Genomic DNA, 27,908 nt, shown 5'->3' on the forward strand with positions numbered 1-27,908 from the left:
CATTCTGAAACCCAGACCTAGTTTTGCCACAAATTCAATGCAATAAACATATTTACCAGCAGATGGCGACAGGATAATGCATTTATTCACCAGTTAGCTCAACCTCTGGCTCCTGGGAAGTGAAGGGATTACTGGAGTCTTACTTGCTCATGATCCTAGCTGGGCCTTTATGCCCCCTCCTTTGTTCTCACCCATGACCTCTGCTTTCCTTCCCTTTCTCTTACCCACCCTACTGTCCACGGAAGAAGCAGGTCTGATAATAAGAGGAAGGGCTGGCCTGAGTTAGTGTCTGCATGTCTATAAAGGGAGGGCGGGAATGGCTGGTCCATGGTCCAGGAGTATCAAGGTGCCAGCAAGGTCTTGCAAAGATGAACTTGAGAATCTGCGTGTTGAAACAGGTCAGCCTCAACTCTTCAGGCACCAGCTAATGGGTGGTGTGTTTGGCACTGGGTCAATGCCAGCTTCCTCTTGCTCTGTGGGATTCTGCGGGGGGCGAGGGGGCACTTCAAGTGTTCTGTGCCTCAGTTTCCTCATGTAAAAGGATCAGTGTCATGCCTGGTACATAAAAAGCACTCAAGGAGTATTAGTCAAAATAAGAGTATTTATTACACTCTACCGCTGAGCCAGGACAACATAGGCATGCTCTCACTTGACCTGATAGGGTGCACATGAGGAAACTGAGGCAGGGGTTGAATAACTTGCCCAAGCACATGGTTGGTCAGGCAGCAGAGACAGGGTCTGACCTGGGGTCTGTCTGGCCCCATGCTGTGCCGAGCCCATGCTGCAAGCCTGGGAACACCTTCCTCCTGGCTAACCTGCTCCGGCCAGGCAGGACTTGCCGTTTGAGCCAGGTGGCTCTGACGCTCTGGGCGAAACACACAGCATGATCATGAGACCTTGCTCCACACTCGCTGCCTACCCTGTGTGGGCAGTGGCGTGATGTGCTCCTTGCATCTCTTGGAAAGGTCTACTGTCGCTATGACGAATAGGACCATCAGCACTGCCAACAGGGCAGACTCCCTGAGGGACTGACCATGGCACCAAAGAGGTCTTTACTCACAAGGAGGTTATTCCATAAAACAGGAAGAGGATGAATGACAACTGAGACAAAGCTTTGCTTTGTATTTTTGGGGTCCGGCATAGATACTAAATTCAATCCTGTAATTATAAATAATGAAAAATACTTTAGATCTATCCTGTAAAAGGAGAGAGCAAGAAAGAGGGAGAAAGAGACAGACACGTAAGAGGAAAGGCTGAGAAAAATAGAGAAGGATAGAGAGGGGACAGAGAGATGCCTCTTGGTCACTGGACGCATCCTAAGAGCCTGGCCCCTGGGGTCATCACGGTTATTATCAATAGGATCACCAGGTTATTATGAAGACAACTTTGTATATACATGCGCCCAAAGAGGCAGGCATTAAATGAATTATAAGACCTGCACTACAGGCTTTTAGGATATTGCGTCTTAAGGCTTTGAAAGCTGGATGGCACGGATCCCCTACTGTTGGAGAATCACACAATAAGGGAGGAAATTAACAAGAGAATGAACACATTCAAGTTTCTTCCAAGAGAACACAGGAGAACTCCTGTCTACAGGGGATGGATTGAGTTTGGGTTTCAAAGTTAAGCCCAGCAGCCTGGCCTGCAGTGTTCTGAGATTCTGCATGGTTATGCCCTGGGCTAGAAGGGTCCCGGTTGTTGGGGAACTGAGGAAAAAGGGGAGGCATTGCCTGGAGGCCACAGGGTTATGGCCTCTGCAGCGGGAGGTCAGGGAGCCCTCCTCAAGAGAGAAAGAGCTATCCTTAAGCCTGCAGCCCATTAGCCTCACCGGGGGAGAATTGGGTCAGGTACTTGGATGCCCAGGCTGGACTCTAGATCCCATGAGTCGGAACCCCTGGAGTGGGGCTCTGGTGATGGTGCAAATGAGCAGAGGGGGAGGTTGGAGACCAGCTGGTCAAAAGATTGGAGGGCCACCTTCCCTGAGGTCCCCAAGAGCCAAGACTTGGCCTGCTGCTTCGTGTCCAGGCTTTGGCCAGTGATGAGGCACATTTCTGCATCTACGCCCTCTGCTTATCACTTCCTCCTTATCTCAATTCTAGACCAGTGCTGTGCAGTAAAGTTTTCTGGGTGATTGAAATGTTCTGCAATGTGTAATACAGTACCCACCAGCCGGAGGTGCTACCGAGTACTTGAAATGCGGCCAGTCCGATGGAGGAGCTAGATTTTAAACTTTATTTCATTTTAATTAATTTAAATTTGAATAGTCACTTGTGTCTCATGGCCGCTGCAATGGAGAGTGCAGTCTCAGGCCTGAGAGATAGCTGAATCTGCTGCTCTTGTTTCATAGAGGAAGAAGCTAGATGAAGGGCTTTGGAAGAGGAGAAAGGTAGTCAACTCTCAGAGCCACCAATCACAAGCTGTGGAGCCTCAGGCAACTTATGGTAAAGCTCTAGCCTCAGTTTTCTCATCTATAAAATGGGTCCAAAATACCCACAGCCGCACCTTGCGGTGCAGATATAAAAGATATAACATGAGATGGGCAAACATGTATCTGTTCCTTAACCAGTCCTTGTTCCCGCTCATTGGCAGCTAGAACCGCAGTCATCATGCTGTACAACCTGGGGGCACTGATCATGCTGGATTCTAGGTCAATGGTTGTGCAATATGGTGGCCTTGGCCAGGGTCAGTCCCCCTTAGGCCCTAACTCTGGGATATGGTGTTAGCACAGACTTTCACCACAGGGGACAGGGACCAGTTGCAGGCCAAGGGTGGGGAGAAAGCACGGGCTTAGCCATCAAGGTGAGATCCTGCACAGCGCATTGGAGAGGCTGACCTTTGTCCCCCAGATGTACCAACTCTTGAGGTCCCAGGCTGGCCCTGACCATTGGTGCTGGTCAGAGGGAAAGAGCTTGGGGTCCTGACCAAGGGAAGTCAGGCTGGGGTCTGTCCAAGGGTCGAGACCCACGTGTAGCATCAAATGAAGGTCTGAAGACAAGAGAAGAAGGCAACAGGATGGAGATAAGGACGAAGGGAGGAAGGCTTGAGACATTGGGGGAAGTGGTGGGTCAGGGTCATTGGAAGGGAGCCAGTCCTTCCCTGCAGGCCCTTTCAGGGGCCTGGGCTGGCAAGCTTGTCTGGTTAGCCTGTTAATGGGGTTGGAGCCCAATGGGACAGCACTCACACAGAGGAGGTATGCCAACCTCTTTGTCGCTGGAAGAGCTAGAACTTGGGGTAAGCCTTTCTAAACAGCTAATTAATCAAGATTCCATGGATTCTTATCACTGAGTGCTGGGTAAGGCGCAGACTCTCCTTCCAAATAAGGTTTTATAAAAGCGCTAATCATGTGGCTGTCTTCAAACCAAACCAGGAGCTACAAATGGCCTTCACAAGGGGCTGGACCCACCCCTGCGTGGATCCACACAGTCTCCTTCTTTCACAGGTATCCTGGGAACCGAGGGGAAGGGTTTGAGCCCAGGCCATGACTAAATCCCCACAAATCAACATGGTGCCATCAGGTGGCCATGGCCCTGTATCGAGAAACGGCTGCCACGTCCGGTGCTGGGCTGGCCCATCGCCTGAACATACGTGACCACGGACAATGGGGGGCTAAAGATCCTGGCCGCTCAAAAGAGCAAACCATGTCAGGGACCCAGCTGGATGATAGATTTCTCTTTATGCCGGGGTTCTGGCTGCTTCGTTTGCGGCAGCTCCCATGAGTACAAGCGTGAATAGAGAAAGCCAAAGCATTCGCGTGTCCCTGACTGATAATGTTGACAGAAATATGCTGTTTACATATTGCAAATCACAGCTTAGGGAGAACTCACACCGAGAGGCCAAGAGGGGACTTCTTTGATCAAACATCAAAGTTAAGGATGGAAGGATTAGCAATAGGAGCGAGTGGATGATCTTGTCCCCTCTGTAAGGTGCCAGGCCCTGTGATTTGGGTGGTTAAAGTGTTATCCAAGGGGTGTATCGGTGGCTTTTCTGGGCTTTGCTCCAACTATAGCCTCAAGGATCTCTTCCACCCCCTCCCACACTGATGGATTCAAGAGCCAGGAAGGTGGACATAGCTTGCAAAGCACTGTATACCTGAGATTCAAAAGATGACTGCAGTGGGAGAGGGACTTCCATTAGGCCTTATCCTATATCAAAATCTAGAAATAAATCATATTCTGTCATTTGCTTCAGGACAAATAAGTAAGAAATGCATGTGCTCTGTCTCCATTGCTGTTGAAACCAACGTGACAATTGGGACGTGCGGGAGGCAGGCGTTTGGCGAAACAGATTTTCTGGTGAGAAAAGGAAACCCTGAGAAGCTTTGTTTTAGCAAAGCAAATGGGAACCCTGTGTGACTGACCCACAGTCCCCGTGTGCCTGCATCCCAGGTAGACTAGGGTCTTTCCAGCCAGCTGAGGGGCTGAGTGGGAGGTCCCCCTGGGAAGCATCACTGCTGCTTGTTTTAAGCCACTTTCACCTAGTACTTGATGAAGGGGTGTGCAGGAAGCACTCTGCTGTCCTCCTGTGGAAATGGGGTGCCCACTGCAGGCTGTTCCCACTGTCCGGACCCATTCTAGAGCCTACTGTCCCACATCTCCGCGGACACACAGAGTGTTTCCAGCCTCAATGACGTGGCAGGAATACCATTTCTAGGTTGAACTGCAAGCATGACAAGGGGTCCCCCTAAACATTTGGTGGGAAAACAGGCATTTCATATCCACAAGCTGCCCCATGACCCAGGAGACAGGAGTAGAGTGGAGGAAATGCTCAGAGCCTGGAAACCTGGGTTCTGGTCTTGCCCCACACCTCAACTCAGTTCCAGTGGCTCAGGCTAGAGAGGCCACAGTTCACTGCTCTGTAAAATGGGGAGAACCCAGGATGCCCTTGTGTGGATCTCACGAAGTAATATGTATGAACACCCTCCGCACAGAAAGTCTACATAGAGGAAGTATTGGTCAAATGCCGAGACTGGGGGGGATTCACACCTCCTAGAGACGCCCACCTCCCAAGCCTGACTCTTTCAGAAAATGCTTCCAAAAGACTTCCCAGAAAGCAGGGCGTCACTGCGTGCAGCCTGAGCTCGCAGCGGCAGGATGAGTTAGTGAAACCTCTGAATGACAGGCTATTTGAAGGTCATGGGGCTCTCCCTCCGCTGAACCCCAAGTCCATTTCCAGTCTCAGCCGTTCAGCGGGGCTCCCACAGCCCTGGGCAGACTCGTACTCCGGCCTGCTTCGCTATCCGGATTATTCAGTTCCAGCGGGCCCAGACCGACGCTCCTGTTTAGGTGCACAACGGCAGCAGTAAAGTAAGCTGATGGGCATGCTGACAAGGGAAGTTTCTGCCAATAAATCAGTGACGCTAACTCCCCGATAAAGCAATAAAGATGTTCCCTGTTACCTCGAGCATCTGGTGGCTGGTGAGGACACAGGGAGGACTGACATGGTGAAGATACTGGGCATCGCTTCTGGGACCGCATGCCTACCACGCAGCTGGGCTGCACACCCGTTTTTATCAATCTGTTCACAGAGGGGACGAATGCCGCTGACCCCCAGGGGGAGTGGGGGAAACACGTGCTGGTGATCTTCCCGTCTCTGACTTGCCAGTTTTAAATGGCACCTGTGTGCGCTGTCCTGACCTCACGCCCATGCTGGGACCGTGGGCTCCTACCACTGCTGGAAGACAAGCCCTCCCAACCAGTCCCTGGGTTTTAGGTGTAATCTCTGCACAGAAGGCCTGGTTCCTTGGCCTCAGCCTCTGGCCTTCCCAGCCCCCACATCTTCTGCTGGGGCCACTTCAATAGGTAGAGGAGTTTACAGGCTTGTTGGTTCTACCATAGACACAAGCAGGCTCCAACCCTGGGGTCACAGTAAGGGCCCTGTGCTTTGAGTTGCGGCCCTTGGCTTAATTTCAAGGTGATGGACAAAGGGCTGGGCCACTCCCCGACTCCCCCCCCCCCAACCACCGTGTCCAGAGGTGGCCATTTCGGTGCCTCAAACGGCATGGTGATCTCACTGTCACAGTTCGGGTTCGGGAAAGCAAGGGGTGGAAGCTGTAAGGAAGCCCAGGGCCCTCATAAAGTTGTTCTTTTCACAGGAACAGTTCAACCCTTTTTGGAATGAATTTTAAAAATGCCTATTGACACCTTTATTTTTCCTAAATGGGTCCTGCATAAAAAGCCATCTGCATATCCTCAGGAGGCTGTTCTGTATTTACTCCCTCTGGCCCCTCTGGCCCCTCCCGGCCCCCATCACATACACTTTTCTCTGTTTCTCCCCCTGGCCCCCTTCGGGTACTTTTACCCAGTCAGGTGGGTACAGGAGTCAACTATAAGTGGTTGAGAGTGTTGGCCCCACGTCTAGGGCACCAGCTCTGATCAGTGCCTGAGCAGGACACCAGTCCGTGGTGGGGGCAGGATTATGCTTCGGGACTCACCCAGAGGGGGCAGGGAGCTCGGGGGCCTCCTGGGGGTGTGGCGGTCCCCCGGTCAGCTGCCTCGGCCATGCAGCTCTGGGGCGGCAACCACTCTGGCTCTTCTTCCATTTGCTGCTCGCCTTTGCTCTTCTGTTTCCTTATGATCTGGGGAGGGGGTGGGGGGACAAAAGGGGGAAGGTTACTGGCCAGGCCTTCAGGTGCTATGTGGAGCAACTGGAAGCATCTCTGGGATGTGTTTCAGCCACAGAAGAACTTAGTTTCAACAGCATACTCATCTGTTTCAGTTATGCTTGAGGGTAAAACAGAACAACACCTTACATTTTGTAAATCATCCTTTTATGATGCTTACAACTTCTATTCATTAAATGCCTACCACAGGCCAGACTGTGGTAGGCACTGTATGCATTCCATGGCATTTAATTCTCAAAATAATCTTAAGAGCTATGGGCTACGACTCCTCATTTTGCAGATGAGGAAACTGGCTCAGAGAAGTTAAGCTACCAGTGAAGGCTGCACAGCTTGTAAACAGTGGAGCTGCCTTTTGAACCCGCAGTTTCTGGCTATAAATCCTGGTTTCAGGAAGCACTGGCAGGGTCTGTGAAGGGGGCAGGTTCCAAGAGCCAGGAGCTGATGGCTCATTTTTACCACCTGCTATGCTGGGCACAGCCACACAGAGAGAATGAATCTATTTGTATAGTGGTGTCTGGGCTCCTGACTTCTTAGAGGCAGCTGAGAAGACTTCTGAGCCACCAATCTGGGTTTATTCTTCAATGCCCTTGTAGCCCAGATAAGATGAGAGCAGGAGGCCGAGTAGGGAGAGTGAGGAAGGGAGGTGCCATGCCCTGGGGCAGATAGGGGGCCTGACCAAAGTGTACCCCCACCTCCCTGGGCTCTGGGATTGCTGGGGACTGGTCACATCCTGAGCCAGCCAGCTGCCCGGGGGTCTGACCCCGACAGTGTGTGTTGGACATATGGGGACAGATAACATGTTTCCTTGGTTCCTAGGTCTCAGCGTAAAAGCCCCGGAATCTGGATTGAATATACTATGAACTGTGGGTTGGATGAAACATCTGGGGCTCTCTGGGGGATTAGTGAGGATCTTCTGTGTGTGCTGTGCAGAAGGGACATGGATTTTGTGACCAAAACAGAAGACTTAACTTGTTCATTGCTTCCTGAATGCAGTTCTTTGTCATGTGACTCTGCATCTGTCCCAGGAAGGGGACAATAAGTATAAGCCTGTGGCAGTGGGCTGACTGGGTGCCTTGCTTTGGTCAGTGACAGGTGAGGAGGAAGTGGGTAACCATAGTAGTCAGGCTGAGCCTGGGCCTTAGTCCATATGGCAGTTTCCTCTTCCTCTCCTGTGCTCCTGTCCTGGGTCCTGGCCCCAGTAGCTGCTGTGCCTTTACTCAGGCCCCTGAGTGAACACACAGCGTGGACTCGAGCCCAACCCACAGCATGAGCCGGGAGCGGATGCCTGAGCGAGAAAGAAACTGAGCTCAATAAAACATACATTTGGTCTTTGGCCCCGATTCCTGGCACTGAGCCCCAAAACCCTGGGAGTGTCTTTGTTATGCTAATGAGATGACTCAAGGCTGGGAAATCTCAGCTCCCCCTTCTACCTCTGGGAGTGAGGGGGGACTGCGCCCAGGGCTGGGGCAGCCCCCTGGTGTCACCGGGAGGGCAGTGAGCTGGAGGGCAGTGAGCTGGAGGGCAGTGCGCTGGAGGGAGAGGGCATGGAGGTCTGCACACCTCCTCCCCGGCCTTGTTACCCTGTGTATCTCTTCATCCGGTTGTTCATTTGTATCCTTTATGATAAATCTGTCTTTGGAAATGCAGCACTTTGCTGAGTTTTGTGAGTTGTTCTAGCAAATTATCCCAACTGAGGGCAATCAATGATCATGGGAATCCCTGGATTTGTAGTAGACTGGACATCAGTGCGGTAACTTGGGGATACCTGACACCTGTCCCTGGTATCTGCAGTGGGGGCACTCGGGTGGGGCTGAGCCCTTAACTTGTGAGGTCCGTGCTAACTCGGCATAGATAGTGTCAAAACTGAGTTGTAGGACACTGAGGTGGTGTCAGAAACTTGCGTGTGGCATCACAGAAATCATCCTTGTTCGCAGACACAGAGGTCTAGGGCGGTTGGCTTCTCCACAGTAATGAACGGATACTTCATGCAAGGAACAGTTTACGGCATGGAGGTAGCAGGAGGTGACTGCGGGTCAGCAGGAGACCGAAACTTGTGAGAAGGACACACATATGTGCACACATGCAAACACGCACAAGCGGGGAGGCTAGGAAACAGGAAGACGGTGAGTAACCTGCTCAGTGCTGAGTTCCTGGCTCCTTACCCGCCAGCTTGATCCCTAAAGACGACCCCATTGGATCCCTCCACTCAGAGTCTGCAGCGCCATGCAATCCCTCCGCAGTGGCTCCCGGGGCACAAAAGGGAAACGTGATGTAGCCCAGAAATGGTGCCCAAGACAACAACGGGGACCATGGTTGCTCTTCCGCCGGCCAAGACTCTGATCCGGGCCAGGGGTGGGGAGGGGTGGGGGGTGAATGGCATAATGGGATGGCAGGGCCCACCTACCTTCTGCAGGATAGTTGTGGCCAGTTCCTCGGTCAACTCTTCCTTGTGGTCCCGCAGGTAGATGGCCTCGTTCTGCTTGTCCTGCAGAGGAAGGGAAGAGAATGGCTGCTGTGGGTGGGTGGGTCGGGGGATGTGGCCATCCCTGTCTTGGGAGTCCTGACCAGAGACGCAGGGGGAGGGTGGGCCCCGCTCTTGTCAAGGACAGCCACTGTGAGGCTGGTTTCCCTACAATCTGGACTCTCTTCCGGCGGCCAGGACCTTGCCCCACACCTCCCCCCAGCAAGGACAAGGTCATACCAGACTGTCCCCGTAGGCTTCTGCTTTGGAAATCGCCTCCTCGATGGCCTCTTCAGCCACCCGCAGGGCGACAGCCAAGGTGTCCATCATGCTGCGTCCTATAGAGTAAACAGAACACAGACCACTTTCTGAAAGGGAAAGGCAAGTCAAATGATTGTTCCACTTCAGTTCTTCTGTTTAAGTCTTGCAGGGGCTGGGGGCTAATTTCCCATTGCTCAACTTGGCGCACCAGCTCCAGCCCTTCTCCCCTGCCTCAGTCTCCCCCTCCCCCACAACCCCAGACACAAGAAATCGTGATTCTTTGAGAGGTACTGTCTCTCCCTTCATGGCTCCTATATCTTGGCCTTCTTTCCTCTGGTCCTTGCTCTGTACCTGACCTTGTTCCTGGGGCCCCCAAGGCTTGGCCCAAGGGCTCCTCCTCTGAAAAGACTCCTCAGATCTCTCCAGTCCCCATCTCAGCTGGATGTCTGTCCGAGACTCTGGAGTTTCTGGAGTTTCCCGCGGAACCAGACTCTCTCCCAGCCAAGTCACTCTGAGAGAGCATGACTGCATCACACGCAGTCCCTCCCGACAGGCAGACTGCCTTACAGATAACTGCTCTCCTAGAAGTGCTTCATATAAAGAAATAACGGCTCTTTCATCTGCTTTCTCAGATGAAGGTTATGTGTTATTTTGTGCATTTCACGTATCACTGTGAAGATAGGGATGGAAATTATTCAATGTTCTAAGGGCATTGGACAGTACACATGGTTTAATGCAAATACAAAACCCGTGGAAGCAATGTTTAGACTCTAAGCCAATATTGTCAAGAACAACAGCACTGGCCAACCTCACCGAGCTCGACTACCTGCCGGCCCCAGGCTGAGTGTTATGTGCGTGGCCAAAGTTCATTTGGAACAGTCCACTGAGTGGGTGTCATCTAATGGACAACAGAACTGAAGCACAGAGAGGTCAAATAACTTGGCTGAGGCAACTCAGTGTGACAGGAGGAGAGATGAGGTTTGAGTCCAGGACTCTGTCTGCAAAAGCCCTTGATTTTAACTACAATAGTGAGACAAATACAAGCTCACATGATTTAGAAAAATAACGCTAGCATATTTTTAGCAAACATATTTTTTGCAAATGGCAACAGGTGGAAGGAAATAGCCCCACGTCAGAGGGCTTCTGTAGGTGACAAAATTCTTTTTGGAGCTGAGTGCTTGGAAGAACTCTGCTTTCCCAGAAACTCAATCTTTGAAGTGAGAATTTCAATCATCCCTCCCTTTGCCCCAGAAGCCCAATTCACATCAGGCCCAGGAACACAGGTCTGCAGGGGCTACATGCCTATGCCTCCTTTGGCCAGATTTCAACTTCCTGTTTCCATTTATACTCTCTTACTCATGCATTATTTAACACATGCAAACCTCCTGAGAGCTGCCTCACACTCTCTGTAGAATGAGACTAAGCATAAATACATCAATTCACTCATTAATCAATCCCTCAATTAAAAAAAAACCTTGATTCAAGCTTTGCAGGTTCCTCAAGACACAACTGTGAACAGAAATTGGCATCTGGCAAACATAATAAAATCTCCAAAACCAACCCAGGGATGCTCAAAGAGATCCAGCAAGCTGACGGGTCCATCGAAAGCTGGCTATGATGACAGTCACATCAGGGCTCTGTGCGCCCCAGGGTGGCCGACTGAACACGCAGCTTTCCCAGTGTTTCAACAGGTATAGTCTACAGAATTGAGGTTGTCATCACACCACGTGCTCCCTAGAGATAGACACCTGTACCTCCCGTGTCTCTTCTTCGAGATACCAATCAACGTATTTTTCTCACAAGCCCTCGCTAGCCCTGGGACACCCCAATGGACAAGCCAAGTCCACACTCTCCAGTGCTCCCCAGGCTATGGGGTGAGCAGGCACTTATGCTAAGAGGCTTGCGGAAGGACCTGTGGTGGGTATCATTCCCCAGTTCCACAGATCCCTGGCCAGTAAGAGCCTGGAGCCATAACCCAGAGGCTCCGAATGCTATATTCATGACTTCTGGATGAGGGTGAAGTGGGGCACTCAAGATGTTTTGGTTGAAAGTGAAGACTCAGGTTGGTGCCGCAGAGGGAATGACTGGCAGGGGTGTGGAAGAAGGAGAAGGAGGCGAGGCAGAGTGACCGAAGCTTGGAGGACCGGTAGACAATGGGATGGTCAGTTTTAGGCATCATCCTGGCTGGGCTGTCATACCCAGTGATTTAATCCAACATGAATCCAGGTGTTGTCATGAAGGTATTTTGTGGATGTGGTTAATATCTACGATACTTGACTTTAAGGGAAGGAAATTGCTCTTGAGGTAATGTGGGTGGGTCCTATTCATGCAGTTGAGAACTAAGCCCTTCAGAGCAAAAACTAAGGTTTCCCAGAGAAGAAAGCCTGTCTCAAGACTAAAGCATTGGCTTCTAATAAATGAAACAAGATGGGATTGGGAGGGAGACAAACCATAAGTGACTCTTAATCTCCCAAAACAAACTGAGGGTTGCTGGGGGGAGGGGGGTTGGTAGAGGGGGGTGGGGTTATGGTCATTGGGGAGGGTATGTGCTATGGTGAGTGTTGTGAAGTGTGTAAACCTGGCGATTCACAGACCTGTACCCCTGGGGATAAAAATATATTATATGTTTATAAAAAAATTAAAAAAAAAAAAAAAGAAGCATTGGCTTCTGCCCCCAGCTCCTCCTGCTGACCTACCCTATAGACTTTGGGCTTACCAGGCCCCACAATGATGGGAGCCAAGTCCCTAAAATAAAATAAATCTGTGTGAGTGTGTGAGTGTGTGTGTGTGTGTGTGTCCCCTATTGGTTCTGCTTCTCTGGAGAACTCTGGTGCATACGGATGGTCACTGAAGGTAAGATTAATACAGGGGAACTGTGGGCAGGAGGCTCTCAGGCCATGGGGGTTCAGAATAGAAAGAGAAGGACAGAATTGGGAGAAAGAGCTGCTAGGAACTTGGGTGACTGAGAGCTTGATTAGGATGTGCAGAGGCTAGGATCCCTGTAGGATCTACAGGGATTGATACAAGCTTCAGAAATCTGAGTCTAGAACTCTGGGCTCAAATCAGTGCTGGGCATTTCAGCTTCAGCAGTGAATGGAGGAGCCTGGAGCCCGCAGGAGTGTGTCATACCACGGGGAGAAGTTCTAGGCGGCAATGATGAAGGAGGATAGGACCTCCAGGCGAAGGTACCTGAAGGAGAGAATAGAGAGCATGGAGAGGGGTTGTAGGAGCAGGTGACTCAGGAGGATTTCAAGGTCCAGCACGCTGGAGAAGGAGCTGAATTGATGGGGAAGGTTTAATTTGAAACCATCAGTTTGTTTTGCTTTTAACTTCTACTCTCAGGGGACTATGATATTGGTATAAAGAAGGAGAAGTGAATCAGTACATGATACATTGTTTCTATGAATATTTTAATATGAACTACACAAGTGTATTCATTATTATATTCTAGCTCTGGAAGATGGACTTGGAACTGGAGCTCACCAGGGGATATAAGGTATCCAGGGGTTGGGTAGCGAATGCACTGCTCTCAGCCACACCTTGGCTGTACTCACCAATTTTGATGATGGATACACACGAATGGCAACAACAAGAAGACCCCTGGAGACTTCCACCCAGTGAGAAGGGGTTGTGTCTAGCAGTTACAATGCAACTGGGAGGCCCTGAGTTTCTAAAGGCGCTTCTATTCCTTCAACTTCCCATTAGCTGCAAACTCTTAAGCAAACTTACCTTCTGACTGTCTATAAAATGTTGAATCACTGCCCGAAATACTTCCTTCATTCTCCAGGTTTGCCTCGAAAAAGTTTCCTCCTGAAGGGAGGGAGGGAGTGGGAGAGAGAATGGGATTATCACAGGTTCCCAGTGAGGACTGGTGCATGGTCACAGCCCTGGCAGACCATCACGACCCACTCCAATGAAGTCAGCCTTGCAGATATTTAGAGAATCAATGGGCTCCACAATAATGCTACAGCTTTTGATGAGTCACCTTTTTCTTCTCTCAGTGATTCCTGGTATAACACTGCTGCCTCCCTCGACTTTCTTCCAGTACCTTCTTTGGAGGCAATGTGGAATCAAAGAGAGAACAATAGATCGAAGCTGGAGAGATGTAAGGGTGTCATTTCCTGGACCTGCAAAGTACTAGCTGTGTGACCTCGGGCACATTACTTAACCTCTCTGACACTTGGCTTCCTTTCTAGAAAGAGAGAAAGAATAAGAGCTCATGATGCTGTGGGTTTGGTCTTCAGCTGCAGTCTATGCCACTGACCCAAACAGTTGCCTTTAGCTATTGATTTAACTGTCACCCTACTCTTCCATAGAATGGAGTCCATGTGAAACAAGCCCAGAGCGAGATAAGGTCAACCCATGGCGTTTGATCTTTCAAGGCCCGCTGCCTCTCCTCTGGTCTTCTTTGAATCGAATACACAACCAACCCTAATCTTAATTCCAGTCTGGGAACAGCAGCTAGCTAAGACCTTTTTAAAGCCCCTTTTCAAGTTGGGGATTTTTATGAGATTTCTGCATGTGGAGAGGATGGATTATTTTCAACTCTCTGTGTTGTATCCTCAGGACTCAACACAGCACCTACACAGAAGGTGGCTAAAGGAAAATGTTTTGAATTGGATGTTGATGGAAAACAGTGTTTGGCAGAACCAAGAAAATAAATATGGGTCCATGTGCCTTAGCTCAAAAGGGGGCAAATGCCATCAATGCTACGTTGAACTAAGCCTTCAATACATGTAATAGACGCTGTGCTTTCTTGGATGGGCTGTGATGGGGGCTCCCCTGTGGAAACCCTCAGGGTAACTGCTGTAGGTATTTGAGGCAGGTTTAGTAGACAGCTCCTTTATGAAATAGGCCATTAATGTGTAGCCTGTCATGGCTCACTTACTCTTTGTCTTTCTGAGACTCCGTTTCCTCACAAGGCTTTAAGATAAGTCCTCTCTGCAAATCCCAAGCTCTGGTTCCAAGCGCAGATATTTCCCTTTGGTGTGGCTACATCCAGCATTGATTCATCCATCCAGCAAAGAGTCTATGAACAGGTGTTTATACTAGGTGCCAGACTCTGGCCTGGGTGTTAGTATATGGGTGACCAAAGCCAGAAATCCTCACTGCCTTGACAAACTTGATGGAGTGGGAAAAAATTCATCAGTCAAAGGCTTACACAAACCAATGTAAAGTTATAGAGATGTTAAGTGCTCTGATTGGGTGTTTCATAGTACAGCGAATGCGTCTAGCAGGGACAGTGAGTAATGAGCCAAAGAGGTGCGGGGAGGTGGGAAAGTGTCTGGGGCAGAGCAGACAGTTTGCACACGACAGGCTGTGAGGGTGGCAGGTGCATCTGGGGACCTGAACGCGAGGCAGAGTGGCTGGGCCTGGAGATCCACACCATGCGGGTCATGGTGACCATACCCTGTTTTGATCTTTATTCCAACAGCCACATAAAGCCAGTAAAGCTTCCGTGGAGGGGATCTGGTCGGATTTGTGTTTCCAAAAGTGCGCTCTGGCTGCTTTGCGGAGAATAGCTCGGTGAGGGGAGTGAGGAAGGGCAGAGAGCAGAAGCCCTGAGCTCTGTGTGCTCTCTGGAGTGTGCCTGCCACCGACTGGGAAGATAGGCAGGGAAGGAAGTGGGGTATGTGCAGGAATGGTTTTGGAAACAGAGAGACTCAGGCATGTTTACTAATCAATAGGAAGGAACCAGTTAAAAGAGAGGCTGGCTCAGTAAGAGGGAAGGGATGTGTGACCTTGAGACCTTCCTGGAAGGTGACAGGATCCAGTGCACGGTTACATATTGTCTGCCCTGTGAAGGAGAAGGTGAGGTCCTCTGTGGAGAGAATGGGGGAGCGTGGAGGAGAGTATGAGGAGAAAGAAGATCTGGAAACATCACTGGGAGACTGAGCTGCCCAGAGGACAAGCTCCGGTTCTGCATAATTTTAAACCTTCTGGGACAGGACTTCTCCCTGTTTCCCTTGAAATTCACAGGTGGGAGCTTCAGTGCCATCTGGGAATGGCACAGAGTGGCTGAAATGTTCTGGAAAAGCATGACACAGCTGTCAGATAACACATGATGTCTTTCATGAGCTGGAAGAACCTCTGATGTCACATGGCTCAGCATTGTCAAAAGACTATGTTTGTCAGTCAAATCCCAGATGAAAGACTCAATAGACCCAAGACTCAATAGACTTTTCAGGAATCATGTAAAAAATAGCTATAGAGTATTTATGAGTAAAAACAGGGTTTATTTCTCTCATTTATTTATTGAATACTAAATGAAAGCATATGCTAATTATCCAACTGCCTAGAGATTAAGTATGTTAATAATGACCACTTCTATTTTTTCATGCCATGCTCCTTTCTAGGGTCACTATTAAAAATGTCATGCTGGGCGCCTGGGTGGGTCAGTGGGTTAAGCCACTTCCTTCGGCTCAGGTCATGATATCAGGATCCTGGGATCCAGCCCCCTATCGCATCGGGCTTTCTGCTCAGCAGGGAGCCTGCTTCCTCTCTCTCTCTGCCTGCCTCTCTGCCTACTTGTGATCTCTGTCTATCAAAAAAATAAGTAAATAATCTTAAAAAAAAATGTCATGCTGAATCTATCAGGTGTCCCATGTGAGCACACATTACCATAGGACACTACTTTAAAAAAAAAATTTTTTTTTAAAGATTTTGTTTACTTGTCACAGAGAGAAAGCACAAGAAGGGAGAGCAGCAGGCAGAGGAAGAAGCAGACTCCTGGCTGAGCAGGGAGCCTGATGAGGGATTTGATCCCAGGACCCCCGGACCATGACCTGAACTGAAGGCAGACATCTGAACCGACTGAGCCACCCAGGCTTCCTGGGACACTTTTTTTTTTTTTTAATGTACTTATTTATCTGACTTCTCCACTGGAATATTGACTCCCAGATGGCAGGGTCTTGCCCATCTTGTCACCCTTAAACCAGGTGGGCGCATAGTGGGTGTTCAATAAATGTTTACTGAATGTTTATTGAAGTCATGAATACATCTTACATTTACCTGATGGAACTAATGGGTCTCTTTTCAGGCCTGGCCTCTCCTGGTCACCTGATATGGGCTGCAGAGGAGTAAGCCTAGCTTGGGAGGGTCAGAAGTACAGAGAGCAGAGCAGGGTATGCATGTAACGGCTGGCCCAGAAGATTCTGCGAACTCGGTGAACTTTTACGAATTTTCAATGGACTGAATGTGTCAAGGCAGACTATGGCTGGTCCAGGGGGTGAAGATATTTCATAGGTACAAGGGGTTCCACTTCAACAGTTTGGGAACAGAGCATGTGCCCTGCATGCCGTAGATATTGTGTATAATGTTCTGGCAATCAAAATTCTGCAAACAAGTGCCCTTAGCCAGAGTTGAAGATGGAGCCATCTTATTCAGAATGCTACTGCCCCAATTATGGTCAAGTGCTAGCTGGGCTTCTCCACGTTGGCTGTGCCTTAAAATAACCTAGAGAAATACCTGTACTGGGCCCACCTCCACAGATACAGAAATAAGTGGCTGAGCATGGCAGGGGATCCTGGGCACTGGGTTTTGCTTTTGTTTTTGTTTTTGTTTTTTTAAAGCCCCCTAGGTGATTCTGATGTATAGTCAGGATTGAGGATGGCAGGGGACAATGATGAGAGGGTGTTGGGTGACAGGTGGAGCTAAGATCAAGGGCTCCCCAGTCAGGTGACATAGCCAGGAGGCCATTTCTGCCCCAGAGGATTTGCCCATACTTGCGGGGTGACTAAATTTTCTAGGTGGTGTGTAGAATAAATCTCACTGTTGTATGATCATGGCTTAACAGGCTTGAATATCACCTCACAGATTGTTCCCCTTCACTTTTATCCAAAGGAAGTCTTAGTTTAAATGGATTCTAACCATATTAAAGCAATAGATTCTAATAGTTCAGGGAAGGGTCTTGGTACCCACAGAATGCTTCTAAGATCAAACTGGTGCCAGACAAAGGATGTGGGCTTTGCCAGGTGTCGAGCCACGCTTTGGGAACACAGAGCGGATGAAGCCAGTGCTCCCATGGCTTGTAGACCGTCCCCTGAATGCAACGCAGCAAGTGCTGTCCTGAGGCCAAATGAAAGAGCTGTTGAATCCCAGAGGGCCCAGAACCCACATCTGTGTCCATCAGGCAGACGGTTATCCCCAGTAAGTGGTTTTCCTCAGAAAATGACACTTGAAAATTTCAAAGCCCTGAGCTGGCCCGCTTCGGGCTCCCATCCACCTGATCCGCCTGTGGGGCCTGAGAGAGACAGAAGAAGAGATCAGAGTTGTGCCCTGCTCTGGTAGGATTCCTGGTATGTTTGCTTTTCCTCTCATCTTTCATGAAGCAGTACAGAACGCCTATGAGGTCTGAAATTTGGTGACACTTAAGGGGGTACACAAAACAGACCTGAGGCCATACATGAGAGGAAAGAAAAGGATGGGACGCAAACAGGTGAGCCAATAATATTCTGGAACTTTCGTGAGATATGTCTTTGGCTTGAAAAACTACTGTTAATAAGATTACTTTTAAGCTTTCTTTCGTTCTCTCTCTCTCTTTCTTCCTTTTGCCTCCTTTCCTGGAGAAGAAACTTTTTAGAGAAATCAGCAAAGAGAAGATAAAAATAATCTGTGGAAGCCTTCAGCACTGCTCTCGTAGCTTAGGCTTCCTGAATAGTTTGAAAGATAGATTCTAACAACCACCACAAAAGGCCCTAATGATTCTCTGTGTTTAATGCTTCCATCCTGTTTCCCCCTGTCTCAGTGGCTGGCATATTTTTAGATAAGACACAGCCAAAGACTTTATTGAGAATACAACAATGTAAAATAATGACAGTGAAAAGGCTCCAAATGAGACGGATGAGATCTTTCTTCCATCCCCCTTTCTCGTGGATAAAAAGCATTTACCTGTGTCAGCAAAGAGATGAAAAAAAAACTGCCTTTAGACAGAGAAAAAAAAACCAGGCTTTTTAAAGAGGACAGACTGTTCATATTGTGACAATGATTTCTTTCTACTGGCTAGTCTAATAGAACTAAAGAAGATAATTTCTCTTTCTAATTACATTGGTTGTCTTATGTATATAAAAACAGCAAGGCAAAATCCAAGCACCAGGCTACTTGGGAGAGAAGCCTGTATTTTCCCGACTCTCCCATTACATCAGGTTCTGGGCCTGGTGTGAGTGGAGGTTGGGAACAGGAGGGAAGGGGAGTGGTGGGCATACCCTCCGAGGGCAGGCCTGGTCTACATGATCAAACAGAGGACTTCCCAGTGTTTCATCTGTAGGGGGAGATAATCGAGAATCTTTGATTTCCAGGGGCCTACAATTAAAATGTCCACAATACTTAGAAATATTTTGGTCCCAACAGCCCACTGGGGATGTGGGAACCAGACGACTCAAACTTCACAGCATCTTTGGTATTTGTCCTCATATTTCTGCTCCTCATCAGACGTATTTAGGCAACTTTCTCTGTCCTGTTGAGGACAGGGCCTCCCAGCCAGGCCTCCTTTTATCCCCTCAGCCCCGCAAAGTCTCCCACAGCAGCGGGCCGCCAGCGTACCTAGAACGTCGAAGCACGCCCCGCTCTCCAGCCGGTGTTTCCGGTACAGGTTCTTCAAGACCTTGGCGCTGCCAAAGCGTTTGAAGCGGCTCTTCACGTTACTGTAGAACCATTCCAGAGACTGGGTCCTCAGAAGCCTGAGGAAGACACAGAATAAGAAAACAAAATGAGAGACAAAGACTGGAATTATGAAGTGGCGGACGGCAAAAGTTGCCACCGGACTTCATAGCTCCTTCCACCAAGATGTGGAGCAGCATCTCTCTCGACTTCTTGCATCCAGGCAGGCCTGTGACTTGCTCAGACCACAGGGACCGGTGGGCAAAAAGACAGCTCCCTCTCATGCAGCTCTTAGAAGTCCTGTACTCTGTTACCACATGGTCAAGACCGAGCGGGTCTTAGGGGTGCCAAGAGACATTTGGCCCGAGCACCCCTTTCACCTCAGCTGGTGATGGGCCAAGCCCAGAAGAGATGACAGGGATGAGGTGAGTGACAAGGGCGGTAGCAGCCAGGATGACAGCAGTGAGGACGAGGCCCAGGCCACCCAGACAAAGAGATATTCACCAGGGATGTAGACTTGGAACATGACACTGACTCTGGTGCTGAGGACGCAGCCAGCCCATGGCGGTGACAACGATTCAGACAGTGGCAGAGATGGGGGTGGCCAGTGGAGCCGCAGCTACAGCCAGAGTCACAGTGTCAGTCCCATCCCTAGTGGCAGCGAGCACTCAGCCCAGGAGGCTGGCAGTGACGCCACAGCTTCCGGTCCCAGCAGCAGTGACCCTGTCCCAGGGCCTTCGGGGCTGGCGCAGACACGATTACCATGCACAAAAAGGCACTTTGCCAGCGGTCTCTTTGCGAGCCCTTTGCTCTGTTCTTCCCTTCCTCCAAACCTCTGCTGTTATTAAAGACAGTCTCTCTTTAAACAAACAAACACAGCACCTGCCAGTTGCCTGGGGTGAGCGAGTGGCTGGATGTAAGACCAGCGAAGCATGTGCCTGAGTCCACCCAGCAGCAGGTGGGTGAGTGCCTGCCATTCAAAGCCACTCACGGACGCACCTGCTTCATAGCAGGCTCTGCACTTGATGCTCGTGCTGCATTAACAACACCTCTAATTCAGCCTGGGGACGTACAAAGCACAAGAGAGACACAGGCTCTAGGACAAGATTCTGCAGCCACTTATTCGTTCAGCTAGAAGTACTGAGGGAAGCAGTTTCTTGCTCAGGCTGGAATGGTCAATACAGAATGCTGTCAGGATGCTTCTGGTTTTGGCTCAGTACTTCCGAATCCCTTCCATCTTAAGAATAGCTCTTGCTGTACCTTTTATTGTGAATGTAATAACAGGTACTCATTATAGAGAATTCAGAAAAGTAAAATGAATACAAAGGCCTCTCGCTCCCCAGATGCCAGGGATAAGGTAGCCAGAGGGAAAAGTCAATGCAGATGAAGAATGGGGGTGAGAGTAGAACCAGAGATTTTGACATATTTCTAGAAAATCGGAAGTGAGTGATTGCATAAAGATCAGAGAAAACACTGCCCTCCAGGTAGGCACTGGAGCTGGGCCTCTCGGACCAAGATGTCTAATTTGGAACTGGTTGGTGCCAAGAGCAGGACTGGTTGTAACACAGAATTCAGAAAGCTGATTTAATGGTTGTGTAGGCAACCATTGGTCCTTATTCCAATTCCCGATCAGCTGGACAACTGACCCAAGGTTGTTGTATCCTTAGGCCCCAAACAGAACATAGTCCTCTAATAAAACTAAACAACCTACTTGGAGAAGACTAGGACTTGAATATAAGGGTTACACCTGTAATGAAACCCTCCTTCTGCAGCCCTGGGGGAGCCCCCACACACTGCCCACCAGATCCTACTCATCTACCCTAGAGCCGGGCCTGCCAGGTGGCTGACTGGCTAATAAACTTGGGAGTTGTCGGTCAGCACACCCACCCCTTTTTCACAGGGGAGGTCTCCTGGGAATACTAACCTACCCATGTAAGTCACCTTTATTAACCAGCAAAGTCCTTTGTTAAAAATATGTATAGATAACTGTGGATCAGTAGATATTTGAAACAATCCAATGCCATGGGAAAGAAGGACCTAGAAAAACTAAGAGCAAATTTTTAGAAAGGGAAATGAAGGTAATCTAGGGTAATGAAAATAACTTTAAAAATTCTAATAAATAACTGATTTGAAAAAGACACCACATCCTATCCACACAACACTAGGTGGTGTGAAAATTAAGTAATCAGAAGACAATGTTTTCTGGAACATAGAACATATGATTGGGGAAAGAAAAGTAACAGAAGGTCTAAAAGTTAAAATCAATATAAACTTTCCAGAATGCAGAGGAGGAAGTAAAAAAGATGGGACATATCAGAGGAAGAGACATGAGGATGAATTCAGTGGCCTCAGCATCTAACAAGATTCTAGGGAGGAGTGAGAGGGAAAAAAAAATCAATCACATAACAGAAGAAAATGGCCGCAAGCTAAGAAAGGCAAAAGTCTTTAGGGTTTAAAGAGTCTACCAGTGGCAAATCAGAATAAATTGATTACAACACAAAGTACAGCAGACAAAGGAGATACGTCTTCATGAAGACCCTACAAGATGAGGCTTCTAGGCAGGAAAAAAAAGGGTATTTTTGTAAATGAAGAAAAATAATAATGACATTAAACATTGAAATCAGGAACACTGAATGCTAGAAGACAGTGGAGCATGGCTTTTCTAAGCCCAGAGAAGAAATGGCAAGGCCTCAGAACTCTATGCTCAGCCAAACTATCATCAGATAAGAGCCAAATAAAAATACTTTCAGACATGTAAGGTCTCAGAAAATCGGTGTGCTTTCTAGGAAGAAAAACTGTTAAGGTATACTTAGGGGAGCAAAAAAAAAAAAAAAAAAAATCCAAGAAAGTGGAAATCATGGGACTCTAGAAAGAGGGAGTTAGTCCAGGGTTGCGATGGACGGAAGTCCTAGATGTCGGGGCATAGCAGATCTGAAAGGAGGGGGTAGGGGGTGCACACAGTCAATGAGCACAGGATTAAGAAGCCCAATGAATGAGGAGAGACAGTGAAGAAGGAACCACAGCCTTCTTTTGTCAATAAGAAAAAAGAATCAGAAACCCCAGGAAAAACAAAAGCACAACTAAAAAGTGGCTGCAGAAAGTGATGGTCTCAACGAGAAGCAAATAAAAACTGTTAAGAACTTGTCAACTCCTGAAGCAGAAGGGAGGTGAATGGCCCATTCTTCTTCAGGTGGCCCAGGTTCACGGCCAAAGATTATATTTCCTTCTTTCTATGGACTTCACTGCAAGATTCTGGTCATTAGCAAATGATATATATTATATTATATTATATTATATTATATATAAAATAGGTACAATATAATTTTATATAGAATATTAAAATGCCATTAACTTTTCACACCCTATTTACAGACAAAGAAAGCAAGAAAGATCCTCACTGTCAAGACATTTGCCCTTTTTGCTGAAAGCAAAATCAAGTTACCAGCTAGCGTGGCAGAAGCCTGAATGCAGAAAGAGGATTCTGTGGTTCCCGGCACAGAGATGATTCACATGCTAATTTCCTCATCCTACACTGAGGGAGTCCAGGTAGGCTTCTAAACTAGCAACATGGACGGGACTGGAAGAGATTATGCTGAGTGAAATAAATCAAGCAGAGAGAGTTAATTATCAAATGGTTTCACTTATTTGTGGAGCATAACAAATAGCATGGAGGACATGGGGAGTTAGGAGAAGGGAGTTGGGGGAAATTGGAAGGGGAGGTGAACAATGAGAGACTATGGACTCTGAAAAACAATCTGAAGGGTTTGAAGAGGTGGGGGGGGTGGGAGGTTGGGGGAACCAGGTGGTGGGTATTAGAGAGGGCACGGATTGCATGGAGCACTGGGTGTGGTACAAAAAACAATGAATACTGTTATGCTGAAAATAAATAAAAAAATGATTAAAAAAATAAAAAATAAATCATAAGGACAACAATAGTGGCTTAAATGTGTTATTTAAAGTGATAGAGGTCATTCTGTTTTAATAAAAGGTTTTAATAAAACTTTAATAAAACTTTGTGGGGAAGGGAAAGAGGTAGCAAGAAGTAGGCTACTTATGAAGGTCTGGAGTTGACAAATCAAGAAATGGTAAGATAAGCACGTGAGTTACAATTATAGTAGTAACCCCAAGAAATGTTTCCAGGTGCTTGCTTGGGACATTGGGATTTTGCATGCAGATGGGGGCATAAGACTATTTTTATTTATTTATTTTTTTAAAGATTTGTTCTATTTTATTTGAGAGAGAGAGAGCACACATACATACGCATGAGTGGGGAGAGGAGCAGAGGGAGAAGCAGACTCCCCACTGAGCAGGGAGCCTGATGTGGGGCTTGATCCCAGGTCCCTGAGATCATGACCTGAGCCAAATTCGAGAATCGGCTCTTAACTGAATGAACTACCCAGGTGCCCCAACTTTTTAAGTTGACTATCATTTTATATTGTTTGATTTTTTTTTTAAAAAAACAGGTATTATGCATTAATGTAAAAGCACTAAAATAAAAACAAATAAAAGAAGATTTTAAAAAAATCACCCAAAAGTTCTTGATATCTGAAGAATGTTTATTATGAACCAAATGTTTGTGTTCCCACAAAAGTCATGTTGAAACCTAATCCCCAATGTGATGTTATTTGGAGGTGGGGGCTCTGAGAGGGGAGGTGTCATGAATGAGATAGTGTCCTTACAAAAGAGACCCTAGAACACTCCCTCACCCCTTCTATCATGTGAGGACACAGTGAGAAGATGGCCATCTAGGAAGTAGGAAGCAGCTCTTCACCAGACACTGAGACTGCTGGTGCCTTGATATGAGACTTCCCAACCTCCAGGATAGTGAGAAGTAAGTTTCTGTTGTTCATAAGCTACTCAGTCTGTGGTATTTCTTTATCACAGCCGGGACAGACAAAGATGGTCCTCTTCCAGCTTCTTCTCAAGGGGATCCCCGAGGACCTAATCAGCCTATGCAGATTGGGAGAAGTCCAGGAACTGGTGTTGTGTGTGCACATGCGCACATGTGCACACATACATGCATACACACACGGGGAAGCCAGTCTTGATATAAAGACTACCGGTGCCCCAGAAGGGGCCCCAGGGCCAGCCCTGTTCTGAGAGAGCACGTTTTTTCACGACGGAGGATGCTCTCCCTCTTCTGATAGAGAGCAATTCAGCAGACAAAGGCTGCAAGGCGGTCAGGGCAGCCACCGAGAATGGCCAGGAAGCAGTGATGTTGGCAGTAGAGGGGCACGCCTCCTAGAAGGTTTGTGACTTCACTGAAGAGGAGAAGTTGCGGATGGGCTTGCTCCTGAGCGCATGTGAGGGACTTCCAGGACAACAACACACACACGGTCCTTTAACACACATGGGATCACAAAGGCTTTGATCTTGCAGATGGCTCACAGTTCCGTATGTCATTTCATTCAAGTCCCCGCACAAATGTCACCCCTTGTGAGCCTTGCTTGACCACCTTCACTAGAATACCACAGCCAGGGGTGCCTGAGGGGCTCAGTCGATAAATCAGCCGATTCTTGGTTTCATCTCAGGTCATGATCTCAGAGTCCTGAGATAGGGCTCTGTGTTCACTGGGGATCCTGCTTGAGATTCTCTCTCATGCTCTCCCACTGCTCCTCTAACCGCCCCCCCCACCGAACTGCACACACTCACACACTGTCTCTCTAAAATAAATAGGTCTTTAAAAAAAAAAATGAATACCAAGATCACACCATCACATCTTCTATCACTTTCATTTTCTCTCTCCATTTTTCCAGAGTACTACTCTGCCCTTGATGTGTAATTATATATAATCGTATATAGTTATTTATAAGTTAATATATTGGTGTATTGGTTAATGACTTTTCTGGAATGGATTGCAGCTATTTACTTTTCCCTCCAAATTTTTATTTAAATTCTAGTTGTTAGCATACACTGTAACATTGATTTGGGGAGTAGAATTCAGTGATTCATCAATTACATACAACACCCAGTGCTCATCACAAGAATTGCCCACCTTAATACCATGACCACCCATCTAGCCCATCCCCTACCCACCTCTCTCCAACAACCCTGTTTGTTCTCTGTCATTAAGAGTCCTTATGGTTTGCCTCCCCCACTTTTTCCTCCCTTCCCATATGTTCATTTGTTTTGTTTCCTAATTACACATGAGTGAAATCATATGGTACTTGTCTTTCTCTGACTCACTTATTTCAATTAGCACAACACACTTTAACTCCATCCACGTCATTACAAATGGCAAGATTTCATTTGATGCCGTGTAGTATTCCATTTCGTGTGTGTGTGTGTGTGTGTGTGTGTGTGTGTGTGTGTATCACATCTTCTTTATCCATTCATCATTGATGGACATTTGGGCTTTCTCCATAGTTTGGCTATTGTTGATAAGCCTGCTATAAACATCAGGGCGCATGTACCCTTTTGAACTTGTATTTTTTTATCCTTTGAATAAATACCTAGTAGTGCAATTTCTGGGTGGTAGGGTAGTTCTATTTTTAACTGTTTGAGTCATCTCCATACTGTTCTCCAGAGTGACTGCACCAGCTTGCATTCCCTCCAACAGTGTAAGAGGGTTCCCCTTTCTCCACATCCTCACCAACACCTGCTATTTCTTGTGTTGTTCATTAAAATTTTCATTAAAATTCTGATAGGTGTGAGGTGATATCTCATCAGGGTTTTGATTTATATTTCCCTGATGATGAGTGATATAGAGCATCTTTTCATGTGTCAGTTGGCCATCTGGATGTCTTCTTTGGAAAAGTGTCTATTATTGTCTTCTGCCCATTTCTTCTTTTTTTTTTTTAGATTTTTTTTTTCAGTGTTCCAAGATTCATTGTTTATGCACCACACCCTGTGCTCCATGCAATCATGCCCTCCTTAATACCCACCATCAGGCTCACCCAACCCCCAACCCACCTCCCTTCCAAAACCCTCAGTTTGTTTCTCAGAGTCCATAGTCTCTCATGGTTCATCTCCCCCTCCAATTTCCCCAAACTCACTTCTCCTCTCCAACTCCCAATACCCTCTGTGTTATTCCTTATGTTCCACAAGTAAGTGAAACCATATGATAATTGACTCTCTGCTTGACTTATTTCACTCAGAATAATCTCCTCCAGTCCCATCCATGTTGATACAAAAGTTGGGTATTCATCCTTTCTGATGGAGGCATAATACTCCACTGTATATATGGACCATATCTTCTTTCTCCATTTATCTCTTGCAGGGCTTCTTGGCTCTTTCCACAGTTTGGCGACTGTGGCCATTGCTACTGTGAATATTGGGGTACAGATGGCTCTTTTCACTACATCTGTATCTTTGGGGTAAATACCCAGTAGTGCAATTGCAGCGTCATAGGGAAGCTCTATTTTTCATGTCTTAAGGAATCTCCACACTGTTTTCCGAAGTGCCTGCACCAACTTGCATTCCCACCAACAGTGTAAGAGGGTTCCCCTTTCTCCACATCTTCTCCAACACATGTTGTTTCCTGTCTTGTTAATTTTGGCCATTCTAACTGGTGTAAGGTGGTATCTCACCTCAACATGAAGCAGGAATCTATCAGAATCCTAGAACAGAAAATAGGCAGTAACCTCTTTGACATCAGCCACAGAAATCTCTTTCAAGACATGTCTCCAAAGGCAAAGGAAACAAAAGCGAAAATGAACTTTTGGGACTTCATCAATATCAAAAGCTTCTGCACAGCAAAGGAAACAGTCAACAAAACAAAGAGGCAACCCACGGAATGGGAGAAGATATTTGCAAATGACACTACAGACAAAGGGCTAATATCCAAGATCTATAAAGAACTCTTCAAACTCCACACACACAAAACAGATAATCACGTCAAAAAAATGGGCAGAAGACATGAACAGACACTTCTCCAAAGAAGACATACAAATGGCTAACACACACAAGAAAAATATTCATCATTATTAGCCATCAGGGAGATTCTGCCCATTTCTTAACTGGATTATCTGAGCGTTGAGTTTGATAAGTTCCTTACAGATTTTGGATATTAGCCCTTTATCAGATATGTCATTTGCAAATATCTTCTCCCATTCTGTAGGCTGCCTTTTAGTTTTGTTGATTATTTCCTTTGCTCCGCAGAAGGTTTTGATCTTGATGAAGTCCCAATAGTTCATTTTTATTTCCCTTGCCTACAGTGACATGTCTAGTAAGAAGTTGCTGTGGCTGAGGTCAAAAAAGTTGTTGCCTGTGTTCTCCTCTAGGATTTTCATGGTTTCCTGCTCACATGTAGGTCTTTCATCCATTTTGAATTTATTTTTGTGTATGGTGTAAGAAAGTGGTCCAGTTTCATTCTTCTGCATGTTGCTGTCCAGTTTTCCCGACACCATTTATTAAAGAGACTGTCTTTTTTCTATTGGACATTCTTTCCTGCTTTGTCAAAGATTAGTTGACCATAGAGCTGAGGGTCCATTTCTGGGTTCTCTACTCTGTTCTACTGATCTATTTACCTATTTTTGTGCCAGTATCATACTGTCTTGATGATTACAGCTTTGTAATACAGCTTCAAGTCTAGAATTGTGATGTCTCCAGCTTTGCTTTTCTGTTTTCATGATTGTTTTGGCTATTTGGGGTCTTTTAGGATTGTTTGCCTTAGTTCTGTGAAAAATGCTGGTGGTATTTTGATAGGGATTGAATTAAGTGTGTAGACTGATTTGGGTAGCATAGCCATTTTAATAATGTCTGTTCTTCCAGTCCACGGTCATGAATGTTTTCCCATTTCTTTGTGTCCTCATCAATGTTTTTTCATAAGTGTTCTATAGTTTTCAGACTATAGATCTTTTACCTCTTTAGTTAGGTTTATTCCTAGGTATCTTACTGTTTTTGGTGCAATTGTAAATGGGATAACCCCTTGATTTTTCTTCTTCTTCATTATTGCTGTATAGAAATGCAACAGATTTCTGTATGTTGATCTTGTATCCTGCAATTTTGTTGAATTCCTGTATTAGTTCT

General features: G+C 47.2%; 1 protein-coding gene across 1 annotated transcript in view; it reads right to left on the reverse strand.

The window, feature by feature from the left end:
• MYRIP (myosin VIIA and Rab interacting protein) overlaps positions 1–27,908 on the reverse strand; it is a 374,614-nt gene that overhangs the window by 67,119 nt on the left and 279,587 nt on the right. Inside the window, exons 4-8 of the mRNA XM_032861130.1 lie at positions 18,882–19,018; positions 13,071–13,151; positions 9,321–9,418; positions 9,024–9,104; positions 6,431–6,574 (exon numbers count right to left, since the gene is read on the reverse strand). Coding sequence (XP_032717021.1) covers positions 6,431–6,574; positions 9,024–9,104; positions 9,321–9,418; positions 13,071–13,151; positions 18,882–19,018 — 541 coding nt within the window. The remainder of the gene's footprint in view (positions 1–6,430; positions 6,575–9,023; positions 9,105–9,320; positions 9,419–13,070; positions 13,152–18,881; positions 19,019–27,908) is intronic.

The sequence above is a fragment of the Lontra canadensis genome, unplaced genomic scaffold (genome assembly GCF_010015895.1).
Source record: "Lontra canadensis isolate GAN:19392208 unplaced genomic scaffold, GSC_riverotter_1.0 scaffold20, whole genome shotgun sequence".
Taxonomy (NCBI): Eukaryota; Metazoa; Chordata; class Mammalia; order Carnivora; family Mustelidae; genus Lontra; species Lontra canadensis.